The sequence below is a fragment of the Vicugna pacos genome, chromosome 32 (genome assembly GCF_048564905.1).
Source record: "Vicugna pacos chromosome 32, VicPac4, whole genome shotgun sequence".
Taxonomy (NCBI): Eukaryota; Metazoa; Chordata; class Mammalia; order Artiodactyla; family Camelidae; genus Vicugna; species Vicugna pacos.
This window is the reverse complement of record NC_133018.1, coordinates 15,486,436-15,501,179: the sequence shown is the minus strand read 5'-3', so window position 1 is coordinate 15,501,179 and position 14,744 is coordinate 15,486,436. Positions and strand designations below refer to the sequence as shown.

The following is a 14,744-nucleotide window of genomic DNA, read 5'->3' as shown; positions in this document are numbered from 1 at the left end:
CCCAGCGGCCAATCCAGGGATGGGGCGCTGGTTCTCCAAAGGTCTGACTCACAGCAGCGACGACTCTTAGGAGGGCCCTTGTGGGTGTTTTTGCAGTTAGCTGGCATGACTTGTGTGTTCACAGCCTGCTGTTTTCTCCTGAAGGCAATTCTAACTGGCCTTCCAGAGAAGGCTCTAGCTTCTTTACTCCACTAACCTGCCGATCAAGTGAGGTGCTACGAGCTGGGTGGAGGGCTGCAGGGTCCGCAGACTTGGGTCTTCATCAGTTAACTCCATCTGTATACATGGTGGAGGGTCAGGTATCAGGAGAACCGCATTCATGCTCAGAAATGAGGTCGTGCTCATCTAGAAGTAACTGAGTTAAATAAAATGAAATTTTGCTTTTCCCTAAAATGCTTTAGTCTCTGACCTCAGTCATACATGGTATCACTTTGATGTCCTGGGTCAGTCTTGGTCCTTGGCATCTTGGAGGTTTCCTAACTGAGCTTGAGGGGCTGGCACCGCTTCCTTTTCTGGCCCCTTGACCTCCTGTCTGTGGCCACATCCCTCTCATGCTGTGAAGGCTTTGAGGCTCCTGCTGGGAAATGAACAGAGCCCTAGGGTTCACCCAGTGCTAGACCAACCCCTTCCATTCTTCAGGGGAGGAAATCAGGCTGAGGTCACGTGATTTGTCCAAGGTCACACAGCTAGTCAGCAACCAACCGATCTCAATCAACATCCCTAATCTCAGTCCAGCGTCCATACTCTAGGAGAGGGGATGGTGCAGGAGTGACCGACTCCACCATGAAGTCAGGCTCCGCTCTGGTCTTGGAGCAACGACTTACACCCTTAAGTGGAAGCGGAGGGAAAGAAAAGACCTTGCCCGGGTCCTTGGATCTTTGGTTTCAATACGGTGATACATGATTCTATTTATCCTGCAATACCATTTTAAATGTTAGCATTTGAAGACCTTACCTTTGGCTCCATTTATATTCATTTGTACATACATTTCTAGAGGGGAAAATCTATCTTCATTCAAAAGCAATTTGAGTTAAGCTTTAACCATGTAACCAGTCTTCACCCATAATAGAGAAAGCAGTACCTGGGTCACGGGACACCGCAGTTCTGCATGTGGCTCTGCCTCTGTGATTTGGACAAAGCAGGCTCTCCTGTTCCACGTTCATGAAATTATCTCTATTACCTATAACTTCTTGGGTATAAAGTTCCTCACCTGGGTCTGTGAACAGTCTTCTGGACCACAAGGGACTTCCTTTTGTGGTGCTTTTTAAAGAAAAGGAAGTCTCTTAGATACACAAACAGCTGTGGAGAATGCTGACAACCATACCTTCGTGTTTCGTGGTTTTGCCTGCATTCCCCAACCATAGCTGTCTATGCCCAACTTGGGAGTCCCCCTTCTCCCGGGCTGTGGAAGACTCACTGGGTTGATTGGCTCCAAATTAGTTCTTATGCTGGATTTTCAGCTTGGCTTTTTGTGAACTTTGTGGGTAGAACCAATCTGCAGGCTAGATTTTCCAACATGACGTTTCCCCCTGGGGCTGATGGCTCCCCCTAAGCCCTGACTCAGACCCTACCTTGTCGTAGAGAAAAGGCAGTGCTGTTCTGGGCCAACTCAGGCCAGGAGCTTCCTGTCCAGTGTTGGTGTCAAACCCTGGCCCTGGAGGCCCACTGCTGGGTCCTGGCCCTGTCAGAGCAGGCAGATAGCTAGACGTGAACAGAGAAAGGGGGACACAGACCAAATGGCAGGAATTGGGCAGAAAGGAGGGGCACAGGCCAAATGCAGGAAACCACACATCATGTAAACACCAGGGGTCCCTGGGCAGAGAAAGAAAAGCAGGAACCTTTGGGCTGGTAACTGGTCACACCTTTTGGGGTGATGAGTGGCCTGGAGACCAACAAAGAAAGGTGAGAAAAGGCAGGAATTTCCAGTGTCCAGATGTAACCTTTTGCTTATTATGCCCTCATTTCAATAAAATTAGCCTTGCAGATCAGACGTACCCATCATGCATGGACACCACGACACTTCCAATCAGACTAAATAAGGACAAAAATCCCTCCTCCCTTCGGGAAGGCAGAGCTGGGGTGAAAATCAGGGAATACGACGACCCCAAGCCCTTCCACCCATTCATTTTTACATCCTATGTAACTAACTTGCCAGAGAAACACAGGCAGCCACTCACCTGAGCCTGTCTGCTCTCCCCTTGAGTGTACTATCCATTCTTCGATAAATTCTCACTTTACTTTTTTTCAACCACTACATCTTGTCTCTGAATTCTTTCTGGGACAGGACAAGAACCTAGACATGGTTACATCCACTAGCAACAGCCCCACCACTGTCCCCCCAGAGTTTCCACCACGGGGCTAGGGGCTTTGCTCACAACTCGTCGACACAGGAACAAGTCTCTCCAGTTCTAGTGCTTGAACACGCCCCTTTTATACTTTCAAGCTTAGCTGTGTATTTTCAGTTCTATTTCAAAAATAGTTTATCCACAAAAATAAACTCAAAATGGTTTCAAGACCTCAATGTAAGACCGAAAACTATTCAACGCCTAGAAGAGAACACAGGTGAAACACTGACATAAATCACAGCAGCATTTTCTTACATCAGTCTCTCAAGGCCAAAGAAAAAAAACAAAGGAGACCTAATTAAACTTTATAGCTTTTGCACAGCAAAATAAACCATCAACAAAACGAAAAGAAAACCTAAGGAATCCAAGAAAATATTTAGAAATGATGTGACCAACAAGGGGTTAATATCCAAAATACACAAACAGCTCATACAACTCAGTATCAGAAAGCAATTCAATCAAAAATGGGCAGGAGACTGAATAGACACTTTTTCAAACACCTACAGATGGCTAACAGACACACAAAAAGACGTTCATCACTGCTAATTATCAGAGAAATGCACATCAAAACCACAGTGAAGTATCCCTCACACTGGTCAGAACAGCTATCACCAAAAACCCAACACACAGCAAATGCTGGAGAAGATATGGAAAGGGGACCATCGTACACTGTTGGTGGGAATGTGAACTGGCGTAACCACTACGGCAAACAGTGTGCAGGTTCCTCAACACAGTCGAGTTTCTGAAAAAAGAACTACCGTATGATCCAGCAATTCCACTCCTTGCTATACATACAGAAACACAAAAACAGTAAATTGAAAAGACACATGCACCCCAATGTTCACAGCAGCGCTACTGACAACAGCCAAGACATGGAAGCAATCCAAGTGCCCATCAACAAACAACTGGCTTAAGATGTGGTATACACAGATACATTGGCGTATTACTCAGTCATAAAGGATGAAATACTGCGGTAACGTGCGTGGACCTAGAGAATATTATGCTTAGTGAATTAAGTCAAAGAAATACAGATACGATGTATCACTTATATGTGGAATCTAAAAAATAAGACAAATGGGTGAATATAAAAAACAGAAACAGACTTACAGAGAACAAACTTGTGGTTACCAAAGAGAATGAGAAAAGGGGAGGGAAGATGTACAGAGTATGGAATTAACAACAGACACAAACTATTATATATAAAATAGATAAGCAACAAGAATTTATAGCACAGAAAATCATACCTATTATCTTGCAATAACCTATAATGGAGCATAATCTATAAAAATACTGGATCACTATGCCATACACCTGAAACTAACATAATACTGGAAATAACTACATTAAAAAAATACCAAACAGGAAAAAAAATTTATCCAATTATTTATCCAAATAATGCAAAGATTTTTGCATTATTTTCTTAGACTACTTAATAATCCCTCCAGTCTCTAAATCTAGGGTTCTCACACCACTTGACCTTTCAGAGTGAAACAGCAGACTCCCCAGCTAGGAATGCTGTCTAAGCTCGCTCCACTTCAAGTGGACCAGAGGAACTTGGACGTTGGCTTTCCTCCTGGGTTTACTGAAATGTTTCTGGATGCCTGGGAAGAAAAAGAACACTAACCTTCGATCTCTTTGGTAGAGGGACAGAGGCCATTTTAGCTGGTGAGAACAGCTGACTCCAGAACATCCTGGCGTCTTCCAAGCAGGATCCATGATCCCAGGTTCCCCATGGTGCCCGTCAATGAGCTATAAACAGCAAAACCTCTGACCTGGGGGTGCCACCAGCCTGCCCAAGCCAGGGACCTTCACTGCTGCCTCTCCTCAGCTCCCCCTTGTGACTGAGTAGTTCAAGTGGGCTCACTGTCACAGCCTCTTTATAGCCTTCTAGACTGGGTGCAGAAAAGTAGGTCAGGGAGTAATGGCCCTCAGCCCAGAGGTGGCAGGGCTCTCCTGTCCACTCACCCCAGAGTGCCACGGGGCTGGTAGCACTTTCAACGCGTGCCAAGATGTGAAAGACTGAAAAGCACTGCACTGAATACACCTCAGGGAGAGCTGCAGTCTCTTCTCCAAATGACTGCACAGAAACAAAGCTTCCTCCAAGCGCATGTCCATTATCTTTAAAAAGCTTTATTGAAACCTGTACGTCAAGGTGACACTAATTCAGTATTTTGGAAACAGTAACAAAAAAGAGTGTCCCAGATTCAGGTTTACCAAATGCTGGAAACCAGGGAGCTTGTTCCTCGGTCGCCCAGCAGGAACACAGGGCGTAATGATGGCTTCTGCCGACTCGGGGACAGGAACCTCGCTAATGGCCTGTCTCTGGCATCTCCCTGGAAACCAAGCCATGTGCAGAGATTTGCTTTGGTCCAAAGGATGTCTTCCTGACACAAATTCAGAAGGCTGCTGCAAGTTCTAATTTCCTTCCAGAATAAGCAACAGCAATGGCTACAGCCTTCTCTGCTGAGCAGGGACAGGGATCCTGAGAAAGGCGGCACAGGCTAAGGCAGGCGCCTCTACGGTTTTCTCCGTAACACTGTCACCTCATTATGATTCAAACAACAAGCCAGACAGCCTCCCGGCTAACAGTGGTCAGTCCTCAGGTCCATCCTGGTTAATGGAGAAATCCGGCCGCAGTTTTCAAAGTCTGTTCCGAGAACAGATTATTGCTGAGAATAGGTCACATGATCTAGGTCCACTCGGGGGTGATTTTAAAATTGCCCTAAGGCTGTCTGGCCAGCCACCTCTGGTTTAAAAACAAAACAAAATAAAACTTAGTGCACAGAAGTGTAAGAAACAATCATTAAAACTTTATCTGGAAATCAGACAGGTTCTAATTTCTATAGAAATTCTGCCTCCCTGGAGCAGAGAATGGAAGACATTGTATTGCTTTGATTTCAGAGGACAGGCAGGACCAACGCCATCCTCCTGGTCCACAGCCAGGCCTCAGCAGAGACAAGTCATTACACACACACACACCCCCGATGAGAAATTCTGTGCAGCCTCGGTTCCTGCTTCCCAGATTTTCACTAACGAAGTAGCTGGTGTTCATTTTTGGCTTAAGAAAAATCTCCATGATTCAGAGGATACACGCCGAGAACTGCGGCCGTCCTCAGCACTGCGGGGTGGGGCCGCAGACAGTTGGCCTCCCCCGGCCTCCGTTCTCGGCCTCGACGAGTCCCAGGGCTCACGGCCACTGGGTGTCACGAGGACTGTTACAGACCGAGGCGCTTCAGGAGCTGCTGCTCAAACAAACTTCCGAGTCGGACTAGGATAGGTATGAAATGTCTTACAAAGAGTGTGAAACGACAAGTTTGCAGTCCATTCCTTCAAGTGGGAAGCATGCACACGTGGAGCCTGGTGGTGCAAACTGTTCCCTGGGGCCCACTGCCGGCTCCCAGCTCTTCATATGGGCTTGTATAACAAGGTGGTGACGTATTTCTTCTTGTACCGGTGGGTCGCGCTGAGCACCATCACTCCATCCTGAGGAAGAGGGCGGAAATCATCAAAGGCAGGACTAACTTGGGAGGCTCAAATTTCAGAGAGCGTGAGAATCAAGGCTTAATGAAAGCAGATCCCTGGGCCTGCCTTTGGAACCAGACTGCCGGTCTGGGTCAGGTCCTGGAAGCTGCCCTTCAGGTATGTTCTGCAGAATCCCATCGCTAGGGGGCCTCCAAGCACACTTTGGGTGTCCTTACCTTGATGGAAAGCGCATAAAGGTGGTTCAGCATGACATGGTTGGGCTCAGGGAGCAGAGCTGGATCACACTGTGGGGGAACAAAAGCACACGTGTGCACTTAGGATTTCAGAACCAAGCAGATTCTCCCGTGTGATTCACAGCACTCGATGTCAGAGGGAAGGAGGCAGGCTCCCAGGCAGTGAAAGGGCTCGTCCACGACAGGGTAGGTGAGGGGTTGTGCCTGATGCTCCAACTAAGGGGAGCCCTGTGTGTGCCTGCTGGGTGCACTGGTGTGTCTCTGGTCAGGCTCTGCCGTCTCTAAAGTCTGGGCCATAGCTCTGTCCTCTTGCTGAAGGAAGGGCAAGAAGAAAGCCACCTAGTTGATGTGCTTTTAGAGAAAGCAGGAAGATACAAGGCATACTCGACACTTCTGCGCAGTTGATCACAAACTCATGTCAGTAAGACTCAGGCAGGGAGCCTGGAGAATGAACGGATGACGGGAGTAGGGGTGGAGAAGAGACCTATTACTCTATAAAGCCCACACAAGACCCGCAGTATTGCCACACCTTCCTATTTTCTAAGCCAAAAATCCAGGTTTCTTTTCCTTCCAACGTACACGCCCCAATTTCATAAATGCTGATTCACAACAGAAAAGGTGTAGACAAAAGCTGGCTCCACTGTCAGGCATGTGCTGGGGGCGCTCTTGACCCAGGGGGGGAAACCTGGTGCCCCCAGAACAGGGAGGCCCCGGGGAACACGCCTGCACTTGTGTGCATTCAGCTCCTCGCCTCAGCACGTGTTCACTCACTTCCGCATGGCGTCCAGAGCAGCAGCACGGTTACCTTATCACCTATAAGCATGTGCCTTTTAGGTGGTAGCCAGGACAAGGCTGAAGAATAGCGAGATTCTCAAGAATTACAGCTACACTGTGCAGTCCAGAGCTGGGGCAACCAGGCCGTCTGGGTTAAATGGGACAGAAAATGAACCATGAGGAGTAGTGGGGAGCTCTTCGGGACCCAGGAGCGGCACACTTCTTTCTGCAAATAATATCAATTTCCCGGGGGAATGTGTGCTACCCACGTACCCCAAACTGTGATCCAGGAATACTGATGCTTCTGAAAGTAATTTGGTGATTTAAACTAGACTCTAAAATTCAGGAGCCAGAGGAGGAATTCCGTTTCACAGCTTACCAAGAAGGGATGGGTCTGTTTTGTCATGAAGTGTAAAAGGAATGGGGCTAAGGCAGGAATGGAACACGAGAAAGAGGAGTTCAGAAAGGCTTTGTGGGATGGGGAGGCAGCACCCACACTCCAGGCACATGTGGCCAGGAGCCCACCCCCACATCAGAGGCGGAGCCCGGCAGGTACGCTGCTGGGCGACACTGACCGTTCCCCCAGCTGCTCTGCGAGGGGTGGACAGAAAGGGGAGCAGCAGAGATGGTCTGGGCAGATGTCTGGGTACTCACAGAAATCCCTGTGTCCTTGTTCAGGATGACCTGGAGCAGGTGAGGAGGGAGGATGGGTGGGGCTTTGAACCGTTCCTCTGGTTTCGAGACGTACGGCTCCTGGTGGTAGGGTCCTGGTGGGGAACTGGAGAGCTCTGCTGGGAGATGGTGACAGGACATTTCCTTTGAAAACTAGGAGTTCTGGGAGCAGTTTCACTTAATTTATGGTGTCATTTAGTTTTCCCGGTCTCTTGTTCCCCTAGCACAGATTTATTTTCTTGGGAAGGATATTCAGGCCCCAAGGGTGAAGAGCAAAGGCAATGAGAAAACCCTTCTGAAACTGCAGTGACAGGCATAAAACTCAGCAGTGAACTCAGCTGCCCTGGCGGCGGACGGCAGCTGTCTAGGTCAGACTCACAGGAAGCTGCTGCGGGAAAACCCCTCCTTCCTGCGTCAGGCCGGGCTGGCAAACACCGCCAAGAAGCCCACGGCTTCGAGAGGCTTCCTCGGCTAAGCCCCAGTTACGAGCACCGCCAGCCAGAGTAAAACCGATCAGAAAGCGGCCCGTTCATCCAGAGGCACCTGCACGTTCCAAAACTAAAACCACCACAAAAAACTAAAACCCGAGCCTTAAAGGCTCTCCGCCCATCACTCTCAGGTCCCTTTCAAACTCTTGCTTGACGATCTCAGTTATACAGGTACATTAAGAAGCTTCTAGAAGTGTAGCGTTTTGTAAGCTCAGGGGCTGCTCACTAAGTGATGTCTGGCCAGCTGGCGGGGACTGACTGAGCTGTTATCCAAAGGCCACCTGGGTTGGGTCCGGCTGCCCGAGACGAGTGCTGTCCAGATAAAGCTGATATGGCCCTGCCTCTGCCAACTCCTTCCAAGTCATCGTCTGGGGGGCAGCTCCCCTCACCTGACCCAGCCCTATCACAGCAGGAAACTAGAAAAGCATTTGGCGCAGAAAACTGAGCCATTAGGAATAAATGTGTATTTTGAGAAAGTGAGGGTCTAAGTATGAGAAAGGGCACAGAGAGCCTGAGGCTGGTTTACCAACAGCGAGGAGCCACTTTCCTTTCCCCAGGGGATCTATGCCGCAGAAACTTGACTAAAGCTTCGGTATGTGGCCTGAGATTACATTTATCAGCAAGTAGGGGGTCTCTGGGCATTTCCTCCATCCCCCAGTTCCCACTGATGTGAGCAAGAAAGAAATAGCTTCTCTAAAAGATCACTTAGCTATCCAGACTGAAGAATGCTATTTTTTGGATTTCCAATTTCCACTCAATAACCTGACTTGTCAGCCATACGGTCTGTCTACCAGTGTGATTTCTGAGCTGATAAAGATAAGAGATCTCGGGGGCAGAACCTCCAGGCCCAGGCAGGTAACAATGAAGAATCATCCTATCAACTGAACTGAATTCATTTTGTTCGCCAATCAGGCGCAGCCCCAGCGAATCTCTTCCCTGCCTCCCACAGGGGTCCAGGAACTGTTTAAAGCCCTGCAAGAAAGGGCAGTGCAGCTGGTGTTGACGCTTTAGATTCCAGTACATCCTTCTCCCTGAATTGTACATATTATGTTTCCAGTTTCTTCCTGTGGGTTTAGATGGAAGGCAATTTACTGAAAGCGCGACGACTGGAAGGCTCTCAGAAGACGGGAGAGCTTTACTAGGACCATACCGAGCAGGCTGTGCTGTGTAGCCTGCTTCCGGTGGTGAGCCTCCTTCTCCCCTGAAGGGATGCTGACAAGGTGCTAATGGACCACACCAGTGACGGGCAAGGTCACTGAGGTGTCCACGTTTCACCTGCCAGGCTCAAATTCTCCAGGCGCCCCGAGCAGGTCGTGAGCAGGTAGGGAGTTGGCATGCCTTCCCAGTGCTGGCTCCTTATTGACCCAAAGCAACTGTCCTGGGCCTCTTGGGCCCTGCCCTGGCACGAGATCAAGTCCTGGTTGTTTCTACTGTCCGTTCTCCGTGACCAGGCAGACCTACTCAATACTGGAGCTGACCGAAAAAAAAAAAAAAATGACTTCCAGCTCCCTCGGGGCAAGATTTCAATGATCTGACCTGAGACAGTTAGGAATCAGTTTTGTGGCTCTTTAGGGAGCGATAAACGTCCACCTGACTGGGCAGCTCCAGCCAAGAGGAAGAGGCAAGAGAGACGAGCGTATTTCAAGACTGGACAGCCCCCACCTGCACACATGCAGCAGAAAGTAACTGTTCATACCAGACACATCGGAGCACTTCTGGGAATCCACCATTAAAGCATCAAATACTTCAAAGTCAGTTTTCTTCACTTGAATGATGTTGTTAACTGTGCCAAGCTGGCTGGTTACTATTGGCTGGGAAGAGACAGACAGGCAGAAATCATAACGCTGATGGTCTCTGGAGGTGTTCGCTAGAGGATTTGAAAGTTCCCGGCTGGAAAGGCTCACTTCCTGGCTAGCCAACCTGCTCATCTCGGTCAAGTCTGCCAACTGTCTGACAACGAGCACTGCTATCTCGCTCGGCCACCAGCGTGACAGAGGGACCTGGCAACCATCTCTGAGGGCAGGTGGTTTGTCTGGACTGTGCGGGGAGCCAGAGGACACAGGGTGGGAGGAAGCGTACCTCGGAAGGGTCGTGTGTCCACTGCCCGTCCACAAAGAACTTGTACTGATGCTCTCCTTCGGGCAGATCCAGGATGGCTACAAAGTTATTGTGGCTGCAAGGACAAAGGAAGCAGAGGGTGTCAGCAGGGTGGGCCACTCTCCCCACCTGACTTGCAAAACCAGCTACGGAACAAAACCTTTCCACGTAAAACCAAGAGTTCAGCTGCAAGAGAAGTAAACATTTTAAACCAATTTAGACAACTCAGTACAATGATCTCAATTTAGAAAAGCTACCAGGAAGCGGCAACGCAAGAGGTTTCTTTGAAAACTCACCTTGCTCAAATACCAAGAATCCACGTTCCTACCATCAAAACGTCAGCAAACAGGTATTTGTCCTTAACTTGTGTGCAAAATTAACATCGGGCATTCTGGATTGATGGCAACAAAAGATAAATAGCAAGCTGCTCGCTAAGTTTTACCCTGTTAGTTTGCCTGGGGCAGGAGAGGGGATGGATTTAACAGGATGCACAAATAGTTCTCTGAAGAAACTCGTGTAACTATTTTAAAAAGGTTCCAGGAAACCTCTTTCATTTGACTGTTCTGTTCCCAACTTGCACCGACTTGTAACTGGGCTGAGTGGCTGCCTCCTACATCAACCATACCCCTGGGAAAGCAGGCAGTTCCCTGACAACGACCAGGCCTGGCCCAGCAGGGCACGATTTCTCCATCTGGTTCACCCAAAGTACTTACTAGTGAAGATGCTTTACCCTGACAACGTGGGACAGAAGTCCACGCTAGGGTTCCTGACGTGGTGTCTGACTATAGTCTTGCTAATGGTGCCTACATAACACGTACCTTTCAAACAAAGTAATACACAGAGTCAAAGTTAGAAGGAAGCTTGGAGATCATCTGCTCCAATACCCCCTTCTCTAGAGAGGAATACTGAGGCTCAGCTCAAACCCCAACTTGGCCCAGTGTTCCATCCACTGCACCAGGAACAGAGCTCTCTCCTTCTGAAGGAGAAGTCCTTCCTGTCTACACATACAGCCGGAATGTCTGAAGTGAAAGATGTCTGTGAAACAAACACTCGTAACCGAGAGCTGTTTTCTCCTAAGTGTGCTCTCAACCCAGAGACTCCGTGCCTGTGAGATTTGAACCCTGTGAACTCTTGCGCAAGACTGTTTTCCCATTCTGCATCTATTTTATGAAAACATCCTCTTCTAGTCACCCACAGGAATCACTGAGAAACCCAGGTATCCCTGGGTTAAGAAAAACACGTGACTATGCACACCCCAGGCAATTACCTTCTTGTGAGGGGCAGTTTACTCCAGTTGTTGAAGGACCCAGATAAGTAAACTTCCTTCCCGCCCCCTGTCCATCGAAATACAGTTGGCCGAGCCTGGGCAGGAGCTTTACCGTTCACCTCCAGATCATGCTGCCAGGCCAGGAACTCCTCCTTCTCTGGAGCCTAGAAACAGAGTGGTTTACTCAGCAACAGGAAGCCATCAGGGAGCTCCCTACGACAGTTACGCTCATGCTGACAATTCACGCTAAACAGGCAGCTGTCACTACTTAGGTTAATATTCTAGCTCGGTAACTTATTAGCTGTGCCTCAGTTTCCCCACTTGCAAAATAGAGACAATAAAGGTAAGTACTTAAGGTTGTGGTGAAGGGTGAGTGAGACAGTCCATGTCAAATGCTCTGCACAGTGTATGACCCTAATAGTCAGTAGCTACTGTTGCTGTGGTTAAAGAGGCCTACATCACAATTCTAGGAGAAACTGTAAAACTCACTTGGAAGGAGGCAATGAATTTAAGACTAGACTTAATACATGGCATTTTCCTCCCTTTATTAAGCAAGATTTGAAGTACATGAAAATGTATTAGGGACAATTCCAGAACTGCCAAGTTGAAAACTGGCAAATCCAGGTTCTGAAGAAGGGAAAAACTATTCACTTAGTGCTGTCCACACACTAGGGAGAAAGCTAAATAAGACACAGACTCTCATTAGGTAAACAATAGCTTCTAGTGTAGGAAGTGCTGTATAAATGACGCATTCAGGAACAAGAGAAATAAACATGTCTAAATCTGCCTCAGTGTAATATATGGGGTTTTGGATTTCTTACATTTTTCTGAGTCAGAAGTCAAAGACTTTAGGTTTACTTATTTTTTTTAAGAAGTCAAAAACTTTAAAAAAAGCAGGAGTTTCGGGCTAGGACAGACTCTCAAAGGCCTTGAGCAGGCTTCCAGCACCTTTATTTCAAATACTGACATGAGCCCTTTTAAAAGATACCTGCCTTCTTTGAGCTTTAACAAGATCTACAGATTAAAGAATAACAGACTGGAATCACTTTCCACTGAGGGTGTAATAACCAACCAGAGCCAAAATGGTGATAGCTAACAGTGTAGCTAAAAGAATCCATGCCTTTTCTTTTCTTTTCTTTTCTTTTTTTGCATGGGACATTCAATTCAGTATATCTCCTACATCATTTCAGTAACTCCTGAGGAAATGATAATGGAATTTAAAATCATTCCACATAGACCATCTGCATGCTTAACCTTTTTTTGTAAGAATTCTGAAATGGCAAAAACCCAACAAATACTTATTGAAGTAGTTTGATTCATAGGGTGTCTTAAACAGCTGACCTTGGGACAAAAATTCTTTCCGTGGGGGGAGGGATGTCGAGTCACTGGAGAAACAGGATTCCAAAGTTCACCTGGCACACAGCTTCAGGGATGCAACAAATTCAGAAAACAAGTTGAACTCACAGGCTGGAGGGCCAAGTAAAAGCAGACGCTTTATAAACAGTTAAGCCACAAATGCAAGACCAAGGTGAGGAATTAAGATTAATAACATGATTACCCAGCCCAATGTCGTGAGAAAAAGTGAGTACAGCTGGGATGAAGTGCCAGGCAATTAGCCTAATGGACAATGATTAACAGGCAATCAGATACCAAGACAGAACAAGGGGGTGGGAGGGTCATCTTTCCTAAACCTACTTTGCTGTGCAGTCCTTTAAGGAGTTAGTTCTTTATTTCATTTTTTAGGATATACCACATACATATCAGCTGCCAGAATCACTCTCCTTGGACTGGGCCCTGCCCCTAGGAACACAGACCACAATAGGTGGTGAGTGTTAAGTGGCTGAAATAGGAATCAAGAATCGTTTCAGAGTTTCTGCAGACTGAAGCAGGGTGCCCAAGTGTGGCCTGCCCAAATGTTTGCTTTGGCCTGCTTAAAATATTGTCACATTTAAACAACAGGAGAGAAGCAGCTGGCTGCTCCTTCAGACTGACACTTCACTTGCCCACTGACCTCTAGAAGTCAAATTATTTTTCTACGCCTGCTCTAAAGGGTGAAGCGCAAGTTTCCGGCAGAACTTAAGACCTCAGGCAACTGCAGCCAGAATTGCAGTCAACTCTACTTTCACCGTACACGTGTTCTGGTTCACCTCCAAAACTGACAGTAAACTGCAAAACTATTACAAAAAGCCTCACTCTATGTAAAGACGACGAAGAGTTCTCAAAGCTGTGAAATTAATTATACCTAAGAGAAAAGCAGAGGCTGGAGCTCAATTACTGCTAGCTCCATGATCTTAATTAAGAATCTGAACCTGTCCCAGAGCTGCCTTTTCCTTAATGATGTTAAACGAAGTGAATTCCTTCTCCCTCAGGGTGACTTTCTCATATCGGGAATTAGACACAGGTTCCTGGGGTGCGAGGAGGGCTCTTACAGGGCCATTTGACTTTTAAGTATCACCTCCCTCCCACTTCTGACGATTAGAGGGCTTGTGGTGGAGAACAAATCTCAACATGAGTCAAAGGAAACCGGAGTCCCCCACCTCCGTTACCTTGATTTCCTCGGAGTGGAAGAGGTCGGCGTCCTCGGGGCTGTCCATCAGGATCTTGGGCCTGTCCCCATCTTTGGAGCCCCCTGAGCTGTCTCTTCGGGGCGTCTTGTGTCCGCCCTGCCGGTCCAGCGCTGCACGCTCGCTGCTCGTGTTGCCCATGGCTGGGGTCTACGGGGATACTGGGAAGCCGGACCGGGCCTCACTTCAGGGAAGAGACACGGGACTCCCGGGACCTCCACCAGGAACCTAGGAAAGAGTCGGAGAGCCGGGTACCACACCCCTCAGGCTAGGCTTCGGGCCGGGATTCGGCTTCAGCCGGGTCAGCAAGGCTGGCGAGGTCTCACAGTCGCGCTTTGCCTGCTCAGGCAGCCGCGGCGCGAACCCGCTGAGCGCTAAGACACCCGACACTTTGCCAACAACTCCTCCACCTCTTCTTACCAACTTCCGCTTCCGGCACTTCGGCAAGTCCGCGGGGCCCACGGAGCGCGGGGTGCCAGCTGCCGGGGAAGCGCGAGAGGCAAATTCGGTCTCACTTCCGCTTCCGGTCTAAGTTCACGCGATCGCAAGCTCCCCGGATGGCCCCAGCGGGCTTCGGCGCGCGCAGTCGCAGTCGGCCGCTCCGGCCGGCCTAGGACTAGGCTGCTGAAGGCCGGCAGGGGGCGCAGAAGCGGGAGGGCCACCTGGGCTGCTCTCCCAGAGCTGGGACGAGTGATGGTGTTAGGTAGCTTGGATAGTTTTGCCCACTTCCACTTATTCTACACTTTTCTGCCGAAGGGGTCGTTTTAAAGGGCAACCTAATTAAGAGACTGCTTTTCTTAAAGCCCTTTAATGCGCTAGCT

The 14,744-nt window shown here is 48.5% G+C and overlaps 1 protein-coding gene across 2 annotated transcripts; it reads right to left on the bottom strand.

Annotated features, from left to right (window-relative positions):
• Positions 1–4,455: 4,455 nt before the first annotated feature.
• PRKAB1 (protein kinase AMP-activated non-catalytic subunit beta 1) lies at positions 4,456–14,444 on the bottom strand. 2 transcript variants are annotated; one of them, XM_031670026.2, is made up of 8 exons: positions 14,344–14,444; positions 13,906–14,151; positions 11,360–11,523; positions 10,075–10,168; positions 9,692–9,806; positions 7,490–7,626; positions 6,044–6,112; positions 4,456–5,828 (listed from the first exon to the last, which is right to left on the bottom strand). In XM_031670026.2, exons 2-8 carry the CDS (start codon positions 14,062–14,064, stop codon positions 5,751–5,753), a joined length of 816 nt encoding a protein of 271 aa, XP_031525886.1. In that variant the 5' UTR covers positions 14,065–14,151; positions 14,344–14,444; the 3' UTR covers positions 4,456–5,750. The 2 variants fall into 2 exon arrangements, with proteins under 2 accessions (XP_031525886.1, XP_006204862.1); XM_006204800.4 differs by lacking the exon at positions 14,344–14,444 and having other exon boundaries at positions 7,490–7,623; positions 13,906–14,337.
• Between the last annotated feature and the right edge of the window lie 300 nt (positions 14,445–14,744).

Excerpts from the sequence above, each read along its gene's own strand:
- PRKAB1 (XM_031670026.2), bottom strand. The coding sequence starts at position 14,064 with ATGGGCAACACGAGCAGCGAGCGTGCAGCGCTGGACCGGCAGGGCGGA. Across the intron at positions 10,169-11,359 it reads AAACTGCCCCTCACAAGAAG|CCACAATAACTTTGTAGCCA; the intron begins GTAATTGCCTGG and ends TTGTCCTTGCAG. Across the intron at positions 5,829-6,043 it reads TTTATGCGCTTTCCATCAAG|GATGGAGTGATGGTGCTCAG; the intron begins GTAAGGACACCC and ends CCTCTTCCTCAG.